Raw genomic sequence first — 14,923 nt, forward strand, 5'->3', positions numbered from 1 at the left:
GGGATTTGCAGATATTTTCTCCCAATTCTGTAGGTTGTCTTTTTACTTTGTTGATAGTGTCCTTTGAAGCACAAGCTTTTTATTTTAATTAAATCCAAATTGTCTATTTTTTTTTCTTTTGTAGCTTATGCTTTTGGTGTCATATCTTAAAAGCTATTTTCTAATCCAAGGTTACAAAGAGTTATACCTATGTTTTCTTGTAAAAGTGTTACTGTGTTACCCCTTAAATTTAGGTCTGTGAAGTGGCCCATGTTTGAAGTTGCATTTTAAGACCTTAGATTTGTTTGTTCCATGTTGCCTTTCAAGACTTATCAAATCAACACAATCATCTTTCCTTGAGTGTGGTTAATATCATTTTTTGAATATATGTTTACTGTCTTCCTGTACTGGACTACATGCAGTTTTTGTCATGTAACAACATATCAAAAAGGAAAGAATTGTGTTTACAAAGTCCCTACATTAAATTATAAGTAAAGACATCTAAATCCGCTTAACTGTGTTCTCATCCCCCTTTGGCTTGAAAAGTGGGAGATTATCCCTATATTTGGCATAAATAGATTGGAATGTTTGTGAGGCTGAGTCATCTTTTGTCATGCAGCACGAGAGATGGTTTTAGCTGTAAAGAACTTCCCAGACCTAGAGATCAAGCACTGCAGAACACGGGCTACAGCAAAAGGCTGTGCAGACGATGGTGTTAAGAAGGAAGGGGATGAAATGACGCTATTCTCAGCCTGGTGGAAGTATTCAGAGACAGGGCAGTGCAGAGGTTGTATGCTTGGGCAGAAAGTGCCAGAATTTCAGCTGCACCATCCTGGGCAAGTTACTTAATCTCTGGTGCCTCATGTCCTCATCTTTAATATGGGGATGATAATAGCATCTACCTCAAAAGACTGTCATGAGAATTGGACAAGTTATTCTATGTAAAATGCTTAAAACTGTGTCTCCACAGAGAAGGTGAACAGTAAATACTAGCCACTATTATTACTCAGGCTTTCCCTCTAACATACTAGAGAAGTCTCTCTTTCAGAAATTGTTATGTATAGTCTTTTACATTAACAGTTTTTTTTTTTTTTTTTGAGACGGAGTCTCACTCTGTTGCCCAGGTTGGAGTGCAGGGGCACAATCTTGGCTCACTGCAAGCTCCGCCTCCCGGGTTCACGCCATTCTCCTGCCTCAGCCTCCCGAGTAGCTGGGACTACAGGCGCCCGCCACCACGCCTGGCTAATTTTTTTGTATTTTTAGTAGAGACGGGGTTTCACCATGTTAGCCAGCATGGTCTCGATGTCCTGACCTCGTGATCCGCCCGCCTCGGCCTCCCAAAGTGCTGGGATTACAGGCGTGAGCCACTGCGCTGGGCCAACAGTTTTTAATAGTACAAAGTCAACACATAATAAGCAAAAGGAAGAAAAATCACTTGTAGTTCCATTACTTTGAGATACACATCATTAATATTTTGGTGTTTTTTCTTTTAGTCTTTTTTTCCTGAGCATTTCTGTGTATATGCATATATACATTCTCATTTTTAACTGAAAGCCTTTTGTACTAACTTATATTTCCGCCTGTGAAAACTCTTGCTTTTAATGGTTTTCATTCACTATTTAGAAAATAATTCATTTTTAATAGAAAAAAATACTGTACTTCCACCTTCTTTTTAGATTAATTCCCTTTCAATCCATTCTTCTAGAGAAATTATGCAATCCCTTTGATCCACATCAATTTTTGGCCACACAAAGATTCAGTTCCAAATGAAAATGTTTCCCCCATCATCAGCCAATATCTCTCCATTAGAGGCTCTTGTAGGTGATATGGCAGTTGATAGAACATGATGTAAAGGTTAGCCTTACCTGATTCAGTAGTGATGGGTAAAGAAAAAAATGTGTCTGAGTAGAGTGGCTTTGTGAATTCCTTCAGGTCCTCATCAAAGAGCTGTGTAAAAGCTCGAATGCTGATTCTGAAAAGCAAACCGATTTATTTAAATATACATTAGTTGTTGAACACAGTAGCTGAAAAATGTGTTCAAGGAGAAATAGGGTGGGTTCCTGGTCAGTGTGTAGCAGGGTAGAATATGAGTTATGGAATCAGATAGTCCTGGGTTCATACATTCATTCATCAATTTATTCATAAATATTTAATGAGCCCCTGCCACATGCCCATCACTGTTCTAGGAGCTGGGACTTTGCAAGAAACAAAACAAAGTCCCTGCCATTCCAGAGGTTACATTCTCATGGAGGAAGTCAGATAATAAACACATAAATATAATAAATCAGACGAGATGTGTGCTGTGAAAAAGAAAAGAGCAGGGTAAGGACGATGGAAAGCAATGGGAATACAGCATGTGGGACTGCTTTATTCAGAAAGGTAGTGATGAAGGCAGTGAGTGAGAAGTGTTGGATATATCGAAAGAAGAACTAAATTTGTTAATGAATATAGAGTATGGATGATTCCATATGTTTTGGCTGAGGAACAACTGGAAGAATGGAGGTGTCATTTACTAACATGAGGGAAAACTATGGAGAAGTAAACGGGGGGGTTTGGGAAGATCCAGACAGATCAGTTGTGGGGGAAGTAATTCTGAGATGCCCATTAGAAAAGTCAAGTGACCAAATAGCAATATTATTATTGTTGCTGTTGTTATTTTAACTTACATATCTCTTCATCTTTTGGCACTATTTTCTAAAGATCATTTTATCTAAATATATTCTAAATATATTCTAGTATCATATTTATTGTCAACAGGAAATATTTGTTAAAGGCCTTCTTTATAAATTGCTGAAGTTACAAAGAGATGCATGGTCTCTAGTCTTGGAAACTTGAAAGACAAAATATAAAGGAATCAGCCAAATAGCAAAAGAAGAAAGCATATAAACAATGGCAAATGAGGAATAGTAGAATATGGAGGAAACTGTGTGTGTGGGCATAGGAGGTGAGGTGGCGGGGAGCAGAGAGCTCAATGAAGAGACTGCTGGGATAATCAGGCCAAGGACACAGGGCCCTGGCCAGGAGCCCTGGCAATGAGAATGGAAAGAAGACTGTGAAAGGCACTGAAAGGAGGAACTAGGTGGGGCCCAGACTGAAGAGAAGCAGGGAGGAATCAAGGATGGCCTAAGACTTGAGCTCACGTCACTCAAGAGAACAGTGAGAACACTGATAGAAATGAGGAGAGAGGCTGGGCGCGGTGGCTCACACCTGTAATCCCAGCACTTTGGGAGGCCAAGGCAGGCAGATCACCTGAGGTCAGGAGGTGGAGATCAGCCTGGCCAACATGGCGAAACCCCAACTCTACTAAAAATACAAAAATTAGGCGTGGTGGCGGGCACCTGTAATCGTGGCTACTTGGGAGGCTGAAGCACGAGAATCGCTTGAACATGGGAGGTGGAGGCTGCAGTGAGCCAAGATCATGCCACTGCACTCTAGCCTGGGTGACAAAGCAAGACTCCATCTCAAAAAACAAAACAAAACAAAAAAAAAAACAAAAAAAAAGGGAGAGAGATTGGTGAAGGAAGATATACTTTGCTTGGGATATATTCGATTTAGAGGGACATTGAGGCATTGATTTAGAACTGTCCAGCTGACACTGGAGTTATTGCAGTCACCTGGGCACGAGAGTTGCTGAGATGGCTGTCCACGTGTCCATGTGGGATAGTGCCTGAAAATCAGCTGGTCCTAAATTCAATAAACAAGCAAGATGCAGCTACAAACACACAGATTTGTAACCTCTGCTTGAATGAGAAGCCTGTGATCCCTATCACAGGACCTAAGTCTCGTGCTCTCTCCGTAAGTCAGGCCCAGTCTGGAGAGCTGCACTCAATTTCTGGGGGCATATTTTAGGATGAATTAGAGATCATTTGAGGTGATTGACCTGAACAATGATAGAGAAGACTTTAAGGGACATAATATAGTTAGCTTCTGATTTAAAGAAGGCTGCCGTGTAGAAGAGGAAAACAACATGATTATTTTTCTTCTTGAAGGTAGAATTAGGCTCAGTAGGCTGAATTTATAAGGAAGGAGGAGTTTAGGAATATTAAGCTGTTTTCTAACATTAGAATATGAGCTACCTCCTAGATTGTGAGCTCCCAGTCACTGGGGGCTGGAGGATGGGGGTGGGATTCAAGTAGAGGCTGGAGGAGAAGCAGTCCCAGGGAAGCTGGAGGAGGGCATTGCTGCACTAAGTTAAAGATTGGCTTGGGTGACTTCTTGAGTCCCTCCTATTGTGAAGATTCTCTAATTGAACTGATGGAGTATTAGGCTTGGTTTATATGGGAAAACTTTTTCTAGTGTTAATTTCAATTCTATGAAAGTGACCAGAAGTACTCCTTTTTTTTTTTTTTTAAATCTATATTTCTTGAACCCAGAGGTATCTGGGCATGTCCTGTGATAATGCTGAAGCAGTACTAGGCCAGGGCAAATTGTTCTGCCCTGCGCCCACTTCTTCTAACTCATGCCCAGATCCGAGTGTAATCCTGTAAAATGAACATCAAGATCATATTGATAAATCACATCTATAACTTCCATCTCCAAAAGATCCATTCCAAGTCAAAAGATGTTCTTCCAGGAATAACAGCCTGTCAATGGAAGTATATTGAGAAAGGTCCACAAAGGGTAACAAGCAATCACCACACATTAAAGGGGAAGGTGAGGAGTTGGTGTGTGTTGCTAATTTTGGAAGGCAACTATGCTAACCACTATAACACCAATGCCTTGGCAAGTATGTTACTAATTTATTATACATTTGGAAATTCAGTGTCTCTGATGAGAGCTTCGTATTTATAAGTGTGGGAAGACTTTTTTTCTTTTTCTTTCTTCTTTCTTTTCTTTTTTTTTTTAGACAGGGTCTTACTCTGTCACCAGGTCAGAATGCACACTGCAACCTCCACCTCCCGAGCTCAAGTGATCCTCCAACCCCAGCCTCCTGAGTAGCTGGGATTACACGTGCACACTACCATGGCCAGCTAATTTTTGTATTTTTAGTAGAGATGGGGTTTTGCCATGTTGCCCAGGCTGGTCTTGAACTCCTGGGCTCAAGCTATCTGCCTGTCTTGGCCTCCGAAAGTGCTGGGATTACAAGTGTGAGCCATCGCGCCCAGCCATAAGGACTTTTTCAAACATGGTTCTGTTTGATCATGTTCAACCTCTCCAATATAATAAAGAAGTTTATTATATTACTTCAGAGGTTTGGAACCTGAAGCTAGGAGACAGTCCATGTCTTCTCCAAGATCACACAGAAAGATGATGAACAAAAACTGAACTTCATATTTCTGGCTCCTAGTGCAGATCTCTTTTCTTATTTCCTCATGGCTTAATTTTTGGTTAAAAGCAATGACTTCTGGCTGGGCACAGTGGCTCATGCCTGTAATTCCAGCACTTTGGGAGGCCAAGGCAGGCAGATCACATGAGGCCAAGAATTTGAGGCCAGTATGGCTGACATGGTGAAACCCCATTTCTATTAAAAATACAAAAATTAGCCAGACCCGTGGTGATGCGTGCCTGTAGTCCCAGCTACTTGGGAGGCTGAGGCATGAGAATTGCTTGAATCCAAAAAGTGGAGGTTGTAGTGAGCTGAGATCACGCCACTGCACTCCAGCCTGGGCAACAGAGCAAGACTCTCGGTCTGTCTGTCTGTCTGTCTCTCCCTCTCTCTCTCTCACACACACACACACACACACACACACACACACACACGCCATGACTTTTGTAGGAAGGATGAAAAAAGTCTGGGCTAGGTACAAGAGGATCTGAGATCTAGTTCTCACTTTTACTCCGTTGCTGGCTACTTGGATGGTCCCTAAAGTTCTTTATGCCTCATCTGTAAAATAAAAGCATTGGCTATAACAACCTTGACATACTCTGCTCTGAAATCACAAGTGTAAATACAAAGTACTGAATGGATGCAGATAAAAGGGACCTTTAGGAAGGAGATAATGACCTAGTATAGGTTCAGCTTAAAATTAATGGGTCATCAGGCATTCTTCCCTTAAAACTTTTCCAAAAATGAATGTCACAGCTACTTTCCCCAGCCCAGCACTTAGCACCCACCCACAGTCCTATCTCGTCCTATCATCCCAGTCTACTCCTTTTTATTCACCCTCTGTTTGAAACTGGACTATTTGTTCTACTCTAAACAATTTGTGTATTTAAAACTCCACACTTTGACTCCCACTATTCCTTCCACATTGAATCTCCTTCTGTCACTATCTGCATATTTCTAAATCCTTTTCCTATGTTTTAATACATCCTTTGAGAAGCCTTCTGAACCTTCACAGCATTTATTTTCCTTTATTCCTTATGTCCTTCAACATTTCTGCCTCTATTTTGCAGATGTGGCTTCTGTCTCCACATTGTAAGCTCCTTGAAGGCAGTGCTCCACCTTATTTATCTACCACCCAACAACACCTATTGCCAGAGAAGGCAAGAAAACATATGCTGAATATATTATAGCAAGATAATTATGAATATGACACAATAACAAGACACTATTTTTAGTGAACAAATATCTGATAGAATTTTTTTCCACTTTAAATGTGTCTAGAATTAGAATTCTATAGCAGAAAGTTAGAGATCATGCGGTTCAATTTCCTTCCTTTGAAGAAAACGAGGTCAGGAGAAGCTGACCACCTTACTATGGTCACACTGCTCTTTTATTTAGAATAAAAACAAAACCAGACCAGCACTTTCCTAACCTTCCAACTCTCTCACCATAATGATCTGCCCTTTCTCTTTCCATATGGAACAATGCAATAATACATATGAATCACAGGAACCCAACAATGAATGAAACACATTATATCTGTTGACATAACAAACTTGCGTATCAGCAAAACCTAGAATTTCCCATTTCTCAATCCTAATTATTCTTTTTCTACACTATTTCCTGTCCACCTATTCCCTTTGGAAAAAAGGATGCCTAACAACAAGGAGGGTGACTGGTGATGATTGTCTTGAGACAGGCAGAATTCTGACTGGACTGAGTTCAGCAGCCACCACACAAGAGGCTGATTTGCATGTGGTTCTGTGATGTGTTTTGGGAGATGACACCTCCTCTCATCAAGCATTATCTGTCTGGCATGCTTTTAACAGGACTGAAGTAAACATATATATTGGAGAAATATAGGAAAGCTGTGTTCTGAAAAACAAACATGTACACAGAGATGATGAAGCCATAACACGAATGTGTTACTTCCATAGAGCATCTTGGCTCATTCCCGTATTTGTTCATAAACATTTCACGAGCACATCTTTTGTGCCAGGAACCTGCCATATTGTTTTGTAACCAATGACACATCTGTCTCCCCTGTTGGATTGTGAGTTCTTGCAGTCTAGTTGAAGAGGGCAGGTAATTCGATAAAGGGTTAAAAGCCACTGGTAAATGTAGGATTAGAGGCATGTAGGGAGACGGTGCTGTGGACGTGGACATGGAGCTGATGGAGCACCCAACCGCCCAGCTGTGGGTTGACAGGATAGAGTGGGTGGCTGAGGGTTGAGCTGGCTTTTGAAGTGTATGGAGAATTCGCCAGCCAGATAAGAACGGAAAGCATCTGAGAGAGAAAAGATTATACAAAGGCTCAGGGGTATAAAAGAACCATGTCACATTCAGGAACTCCGAGGAGTGACGAGTAGCAGGAAAGCAGTGGGTACTTAGAGCATATATGGTTGGAGACAAGGCTGGTGAGGCAGGAGAAAGCAGGGTTTAGTGTGCCCTGTGCTGGAATCTGCTCTTGCTCTTGTAAGTGAATGGGAACTACAGGAAAACCTTAATTTAGAAGTGACATGACTAGGTTTGATCTGTCACATACTCAAAACCACTACTTAGGACACCCTTATGGAGCTTTGCAGGTGAGGAAGATGAAGATTAGAGAACTGAAATGCTGCTTACAAGTTAAAATACATAGTTAAAAAGTGGCAGAGTTGGAACTCAAATGCAGGTGCTCTTCCAAAGACCTCCACAGCTACTATGGGTGCTGGGAGATTGGTGGGCTCTGGTCCAGACACAAATTTTTTATAGCTTCTTACTCTCTCTTTGAAATATAGTAATGAGTTATCTTCACCCCTTCCCTTTCCATAAGTAAACAAACTAAATCAGCCTCAATGTTCCAACTCAAAAAGAAAATAGCCCTTAGGTGACTTTTGCTCAAGTTTCCTTGAGCCCAAGTAACCAAGGAGCCTGAGGAATCTCGATTCTTTTTTTTTCTTTTTTTTTTTTTTTTGAGACGGAGTCTTGCTCTGTCGCCCAGGCTGGAGTGCAGTGGCACGATCTCCACTCACTGCAAGCTCCGCTTCCTGGGTTCACACCATTCTCCTGCCTCAGCCTCCCATGTAGCTGGGACTACAGGCGCCTGCCACCGCGCCCAGCTAATTTTTTTTAAATGTGTTTTTAGTAGAGACAGGGTTTCACCGTGTTAGCCAGGATGGTCTCGATCTCCTGACCTTGTGATCCGCCCGTCTCGGCCTCCCAAAGTGCTGGGATTACAGGCGTGAGCCACTGCGCCCGGCCTCTTTTTTTGTTTTTGAGATGGAGTCTTGCGGTCTGTCGCCCAGACTGGAGTACAGTGGCATGATCTCAGCTCATTGCAACCCCCACCTCCAAGGTTCAAGCGATTCTCCTGCCTCGGCTTCCCGAGTAGCTGGGATTACAGGCGTGCACCACCATGCCTGGCTAACTTTTATGTTTTTAGTAGAGATGGAGTTTCACCATGTTGGCCAGGCGAGTCTCGAACTCCTGACCGCAAGTGATTTGCCCACCTCAGTCTCCCATAGTGCTGGGATTACAGGCGTGAGCCACCACTCCTGGCCGCATCTCTTGATTCTTACAGGAACTGATAAATCCTGGTTTTCTAATCTTTCTTGTTTCTCTCTTGTTCTTCTGAAATATTGTTTCCTTAAGGTAGGCTCATATGGTCTCTTTTTGAAGTAAGTATCACTAAAAAGTTTATGTGTGTTTAATCTGGAGGTGCCGACCTTGCCTGGGAGGTAACAGTAAGTGTCTGGTGCGCCCTGGGTAAAGGTAGCTATACAGAGTTCTTGCCAAAAGTAAGTGTTTTGTTTTAGGAAAAACATCTGTCTTGACTTGTTTGATGTGAGGGAGGAGCTAAGAACTCTTTCAGGTGTAATGCTATGTCATAGTCTCCTTTTGGAACTGACAGGAGAGTTTTTTTCGGCTGAGACCTAGGAGTGATACTTCAAATATGTGAGAATCAATAAGCCCTCAGCATCAACAAAGTAGAATGGATGCTGGCCCATGGAAAACCTAATTTACTGCCATATTGATTGGGTATCAGCTCTTCCAACACCCAACAGAGAAGGTACAACTTCTGTAGAAGTAATAATCTTGGGTGTCAGTAGCTCTATAACCAAGACAGTAGCCTAGGTTCCCTTTCTCTTGAGAATGCTGATTAGGATGTTGTATACTTCTGCTTGTACCTGCCTTCTGAAAACACAGTGCAGAACAAGAGCACTGCCAATTCCTAGGGCAGAATGGCCTAGTACTGCAATGATGTTTCCTGGAGCCAAAGCCAAACAGCTGCTCCTTTTCATTTGTCATCTCCATGGGGAAAAAAAGGTGTTCCCATTCATTCAGGGGCCTTTGCCTTCCAGAGTTCTGTCTGGACCAAAGAGCACTTCCATCTTTAGATGCCTTAGAAGGTAAATAAGTGAGTATAATTTCAGTTCACATTATAAGTAGAAGATATAGCTTCATATTGTTTGGATCTCCCTAAACTCAGTCATTTTATTTGGACATTTTTACAATAATGAGCAACGTAAAGTATTGGACTCATATTTAAAAAGTTGTAGAAGGGCTGGGCATGGTGGCTCACACCTGTAATCCCAGCACTTTGGGAGGCTGAGGCAGGCAGATCACTTGAGGCCAGGAGTTGGAGACCAGCCTGGCCAACATGGTGAAACCTCCTCTGTACTAAAAATACAAAAATTAGCCAGGTGTGGCGGCGTGCACTTGTAATCCCAGCTACTCGGGAGGCTGAGGCAAGAGAATTGCTTGAACCAGGGAGGCGGAGGTTGCAGTGAGCCGAGATGGCACCACTGCACTCCAGTGTGGGCAAGAGTAAGACTGTCTCAAAAAAAAAAAAAAAAAGTTGTAGAAGAGAGAACAATCTATTAAGAACCTTCAGTTCTTCCCTTAATGAATTGGAGCTTTTGCATAGTGCTCAAGTCCCTTTTGACACATTACCTGCAAGTGGAGGCAGGAATCCAACTTTCACAAATTACCCAGTAAAATGCAGAGTTTACTCTTCTAACGTAGGTTATTAATCTATGGAAGCTCACATGCATCAGATGCTCAGACAGCTGAGTGCCTCGTAATGTAGCATGTTCCATCTAGCAAAACAGTGGTAATACATCTAACCTGTAAGCAGTGTGTGGCTTCAGTGGTCCATCACAGAATTTTTGCTGAGTGGGATCGCATTTTCCACCTAGGCTCTCCATCTCTGTTCCAAGCTTAATGTTAAAACTCTTGGAGTTGCTGTTAGGATTTTCGGCACATTTGCTGGCAAAATAATTAGTCTGATACACCCGAATGGAGGCATTGTGCCTGTACTCCAGGTAGGAAGGGAGAGGGTGCTGTTGTTCTGGCTTCAGCTCATCACTGCCTGGAGGAGAAAACCCACAGTTAAGGACTGCCTTTCTTGTGACTTAAGTGATTTCAGTGATTTTAAATTAGGTTTCTAAGGCTGCCTCCTCATCCACTATCTCTGGCCATTTCCAAAGTACAGATTGTGCAATCTCAAAGAACGATATGAAATTCTCCTAATAAAGTTAATTTTAATTCACTTTTTCTAAAATACATAAAAATAAATAGTGTGTGTATAAAATACACACACACAAACACACGCATATAGCATCATTTTCCTAGGAAATAAAATGAGGGTAGCTACTTGCATTAAATGATAGCACCTCTCACAACTCCACAGTGTTACACAACTCCCATTGTGAGTGAACCCACTCAATAAACTCTTTATCTTGCCAATAACCATTGTAGTTGAGCTAATAAGGAAACCCCTCTGACCTGGGAAATAGGAAAAAGATAAGAGAAATCATGTCCTAGGCCAGAGTCATCCCACAAGGCGCGTTCCACGTGCCATGCCCAGTTTGATTATTGCTCTGCGTGTGGCTCTCTGTTATCTTGAGTACGGTTTAATCCTGGTCCAAATTTGGCCCCTTACTCAGAGCACTTCCCAGAACTCTTCCCCTGGTCACCCAGCCTGCTGTGTGTTTTGGCACTGCGAACCAGTTTTGATGCTGACTGGAGAAAAGCTTAAGTAGAAAGATAAATACTATAGAGATCAGATACTGTTTACAGTGAGCTTCAAGGTGTGGTGCAGTGAGGGTTTACCATAGCATCCTGGATTCTTGTTTAATAAAATTTGCTCATAAGTGGGTCTTAGAAATATTTTGTTGGCAGTAGTTAAAAAGAAACGTTGTCTTTAGCATGAGTATGTACACTATAAATGGCATTTATATGAGATGGATTGTTATCTTAGCTAACCTGGAAATCACAGCCCATCTCCATGGACATCAATAATGGAAGCCTGTCTGGCTGGGGAACACAAGGCTACTTTCTGGGGTGTCACTTTTTCGGTTACTGTCTTATAGTCATGCAGCAAAACGCTGTCTTCATTGCAGTCTAATCAAGTCTAAAGTCTTTCCACAGTTCACCAATTTATCTTCAATTATGTGGTGTGAGGAAATCTGGGACATACCAATGACCCTTGAAATTATTTAGTTAATTGTGCATAACCAGATTTAGTTCAATTAAATAAACTGTAAAAGCACATAGACTGTTAGATACTGTGAGCCTAAAATACCCATTGGCCTAGAAACTGCCTCACAGTTTGTCAGGTTTCAAGTTTCCCCCTTACCCACAAATGGGTCAAAATTATCAGGGATGCTTAAGAAACTCATGTAGCACCTTAAACAGTATAAAAATATATAAGAAAGGTAAACCTATACTAATGTCATTCCAGGCAAAAGCCTCTCTTTTGGAGAAATAACACACAAGACCTCAACAGCAAATATATACATGGACAGGTGTGCCCCAAATACAACACTCTTACAGGTGGTTTGACAAATGCTGATACGATAAGCTTGAAAGCTCTTACTCAGTGGTTGCATGTGATGTTGTGATAACCATTCCCTAGACTTTGTTCTTATCTTTAGGAATTAGGTAGATATTGAATAATTTAGGAAACTAGAGAATGAAACATACTATTCAAAATTCAGTGGAGAAGAGAAGAATGTTTCTCATGAACTTTTTTTCTTCTTTTAGGCTTTTGGTTCTTTTTGTGACTTGGTGGGTGGTTTGCAAGTATGATCAGTTGAGGCATTGGAGATAGGAAGGGGTGAAGACGGTTGAGGCATATTAATGTTTAATGGTAGAACAAAAGAGTAGTGAACAAGATTGACCCAGTAATGAAGAGGACTAATCCCAACTACTTAGGAGGCTGAGGCAGGAGGCGGAGGTTGCAGTGAGCCAAGACTGCGCTATTGCACTCCAGCCTAGGCGACAAGAGCGAAACTCCATCTCAAAAATAAATAAATAAATAAATAAATAAATAAATAAATAAGAAATGTAATACATAAATTAAGAGTTCCTTCAAAGTTAGTTTGAAGCCTTGAGATTGCCAACAGGTTGGGTGGAAAGAAGAGGACTGAATAAGGCATTACATGCAATGCACTTCCAACAGTGCACGGCACGTGGTAAAGGCTCAATAAATGATGGTTATTGTTATTATCGCTGTGGTTGCTATTATCATTACTCTTCTATTTAATAATTAAACCTAGAGGATAACAGGCTTTACTGCCCAAAGAGGCTTTGAGCAGCTTTTCCTTACATCTCTCTGTATCCAGCAGAGATGGGGTGAATGATACAAAAATTACATTTTCTACTTAAGTTTCTTGAACTTTTTCACAGAAAGATCTCCCACATGACCTCCGAGAAAGCAATTTGGTGTCTCAGAGTGGAGTTAACTCATGATAACTTACCATCAGCCTCTCTCACCACCACTGTGAAGTATTTCACAGCTCCATTGGTGTCGCTGAACCAGCTGCAGTTGACAGTAAAGTTGATGGAAGATTTGCTAATTAGCACATCCTTTTCATTCACACGAATGTGTGGGGGTGGAGGAGGGGGGCCTGGAAAAAGAGGTAGGGAAGGAACCAAGAGGGGTCACAACTCTGCTTTCACAGCATAAACAACAGTAAAATGAAGGATTCTGCTCTCTTGCATCAGACTGTGTGTGTGAGCGTGCGCCTGTGTTTAATGCTGTAATCAAGAAACTCTCCCCCTCTCCTGAAGGAAAACAGGCAGAGGAAGTGATTTGCCAGTGGCACATTACACATAATGAAAGAGGTAGCTCTTCAGCAGAATTTCCTGAAGTTGTAGCTTCAAATTGCTTAAGAGCTCTATTATAGCTCTAACTATATGAGGCAAAGTGATATATTTAAATACTAACTCATTCAGGTACTTTAAGATCATCTAACTTGTTTGCTGTCAGGGTACTTTACCCAGAGAAATGTTGCCATTTCTTGGAGCCTTTTAAGTCCTCCTCTCCAGGTGGCAATCACATAGGCTTATGCAAAAGTGAAATGTATGCAAGTGAATGGCAGTGATGGATATGATAGAGAAGGGTGCACAGCCCCTTCACTCCGGTGACAGGAGGCTCCGTGCGTACCTTCAGGGACACTTACGGTCTATCATTGTGATAGTGCTGTCTTCAACCACCTCGCTGGTCATGCCGGCCGACTGCACTTTGATGGACACCAGGTACCTCTTATGGGGCACTAGCATCATGATGTTGAGCAGAGATTTTTCTTTCTCCAGCTTTCTGGAAAACTCAACTTCTTGGGTGTCCATTTTCCGGCATTCAATACTGTAACCATCAAAGTCAGAATCAGGAGGGATCCAAGAACAGGCAATGGCTGTGGAGTTCTGAGGCCGGCAATGCAGGTTTTGTATCTTGTCAGGCTCTAAAGGGAACAGAGGAGCCAACACTTTTCAGAACTCAAGGAGAATTTTTTTTATTTTCCAGCTCCTTTGGGTCCAACTAGCTCTGAGATCTAGGTATAGGAGGGACAGACAGGCAAATACAGAGTGTCGTGGCTCACCCTAGCAGACACATGAGCACAAATCTCCCAGGGAACCAGGGCTGGGGTAGGAAATGCTGAAGGACAAGCGTGGACAAGTCTGAGTAATAGTTAAAGACTCCGGGGGATCTAGTTATGGGGCCCTTCACACTTTTGTGAGTTTTAGCTCCAGGAGCTCAACCAGGTTCTCACAGTGAATATCGAAGAAAAATCCCCCCATGTTTCTGAAAGGGGGGGAACAAAATAACTGTTTTGAAATACACTAGAGCACTCTGCCCTCAGTGGAATCTACCCAAAGCCTAACCTGCTGGGGTTTTATCAGAGCCCAACTGACCTGGGCCAGGGGAATAACCCAACCCCAGCCACTTCAACCATCCTGTCCCACCTCAGGTGGGGGTAGGGGGTGCTGAGAAGTACCTGCAAAGTTCACAGCTTGGAGGCATAGGCTCGCTAGAAGACTAGACCTAATCGTAGGACTCTAAAGCACTTCTCCTCCCCCATGCTTCATCACTGCCCCACCAAACACGAATTTACAGCAGTTTCTTTTACGTAGTATGTTGTATTGAGCTATCAAGAAAAAATCACAAGGCCTACTAAAGGAAAAAAATATAGCTTGAGGAAACTGAACAAGGATCCAGAACCACAAGTCAGATATGGCAGGAATGTTGGAACCATCAGACCAGGAATTTAAAACAACAGTCATTAACATGTTAAGGGCTCTAATGGACAAAGTAGACAACATTCAAGAACAGGTGGGTGATGTAAATGGAGAGGTGAAAGTCCTAAGAAAGAACCAAAAATAAATGCTAGAGATCAAATCACTGTAACAGAA

At 42.0% G+C, this 14,923-nt stretch overlaps 1 protein-coding gene across 4 annotated transcripts in view; it reads right to left on the reverse strand.

Annotated features, from left to right (window-relative positions):
• Positions 1–14,923, reverse strand: part of PTPRB (protein tyrosine phosphatase, receptor type, B) — a 140,603-nt gene that overhangs the window by 23,279 nt on the left and 102,401 nt on the right. For all 4 annotated transcript variants that reach the window (XM_011976637.1, XM_011976640.1, XM_011976639.1 and 1 more), the window contains 4 exons: positions 13,696–13,974; positions 12,991–13,140; positions 10,355–10,598; positions 1,845–1,951 (listed from right to left, as the gene is read on the reverse strand). In XM_011976637.1, the coding sequence (XP_011832027.1) occupies positions 1,845–1,951; positions 10,355–10,598; positions 12,991–13,140; positions 13,696–13,974 (780 nt within the window). The remainder of the gene's footprint in view (positions 1–1,844; positions 1,952–10,354; positions 10,599–12,990; positions 13,141–13,695; positions 13,975–14,923) is intronic.

The sequence above is a fragment of the Mandrillus leucophaeus genome, unplaced genomic scaffold (assembly GCF_000951045.1).
Source record: "Mandrillus leucophaeus isolate KB7577 unplaced genomic scaffold, Mleu.le_1.0 Scaffold169, whole genome shotgun sequence".
Classification (NCBI taxonomy): Eukaryota; Metazoa; Chordata; class Mammalia; order Primates; family Cercopithecidae; genus Mandrillus; species Mandrillus leucophaeus.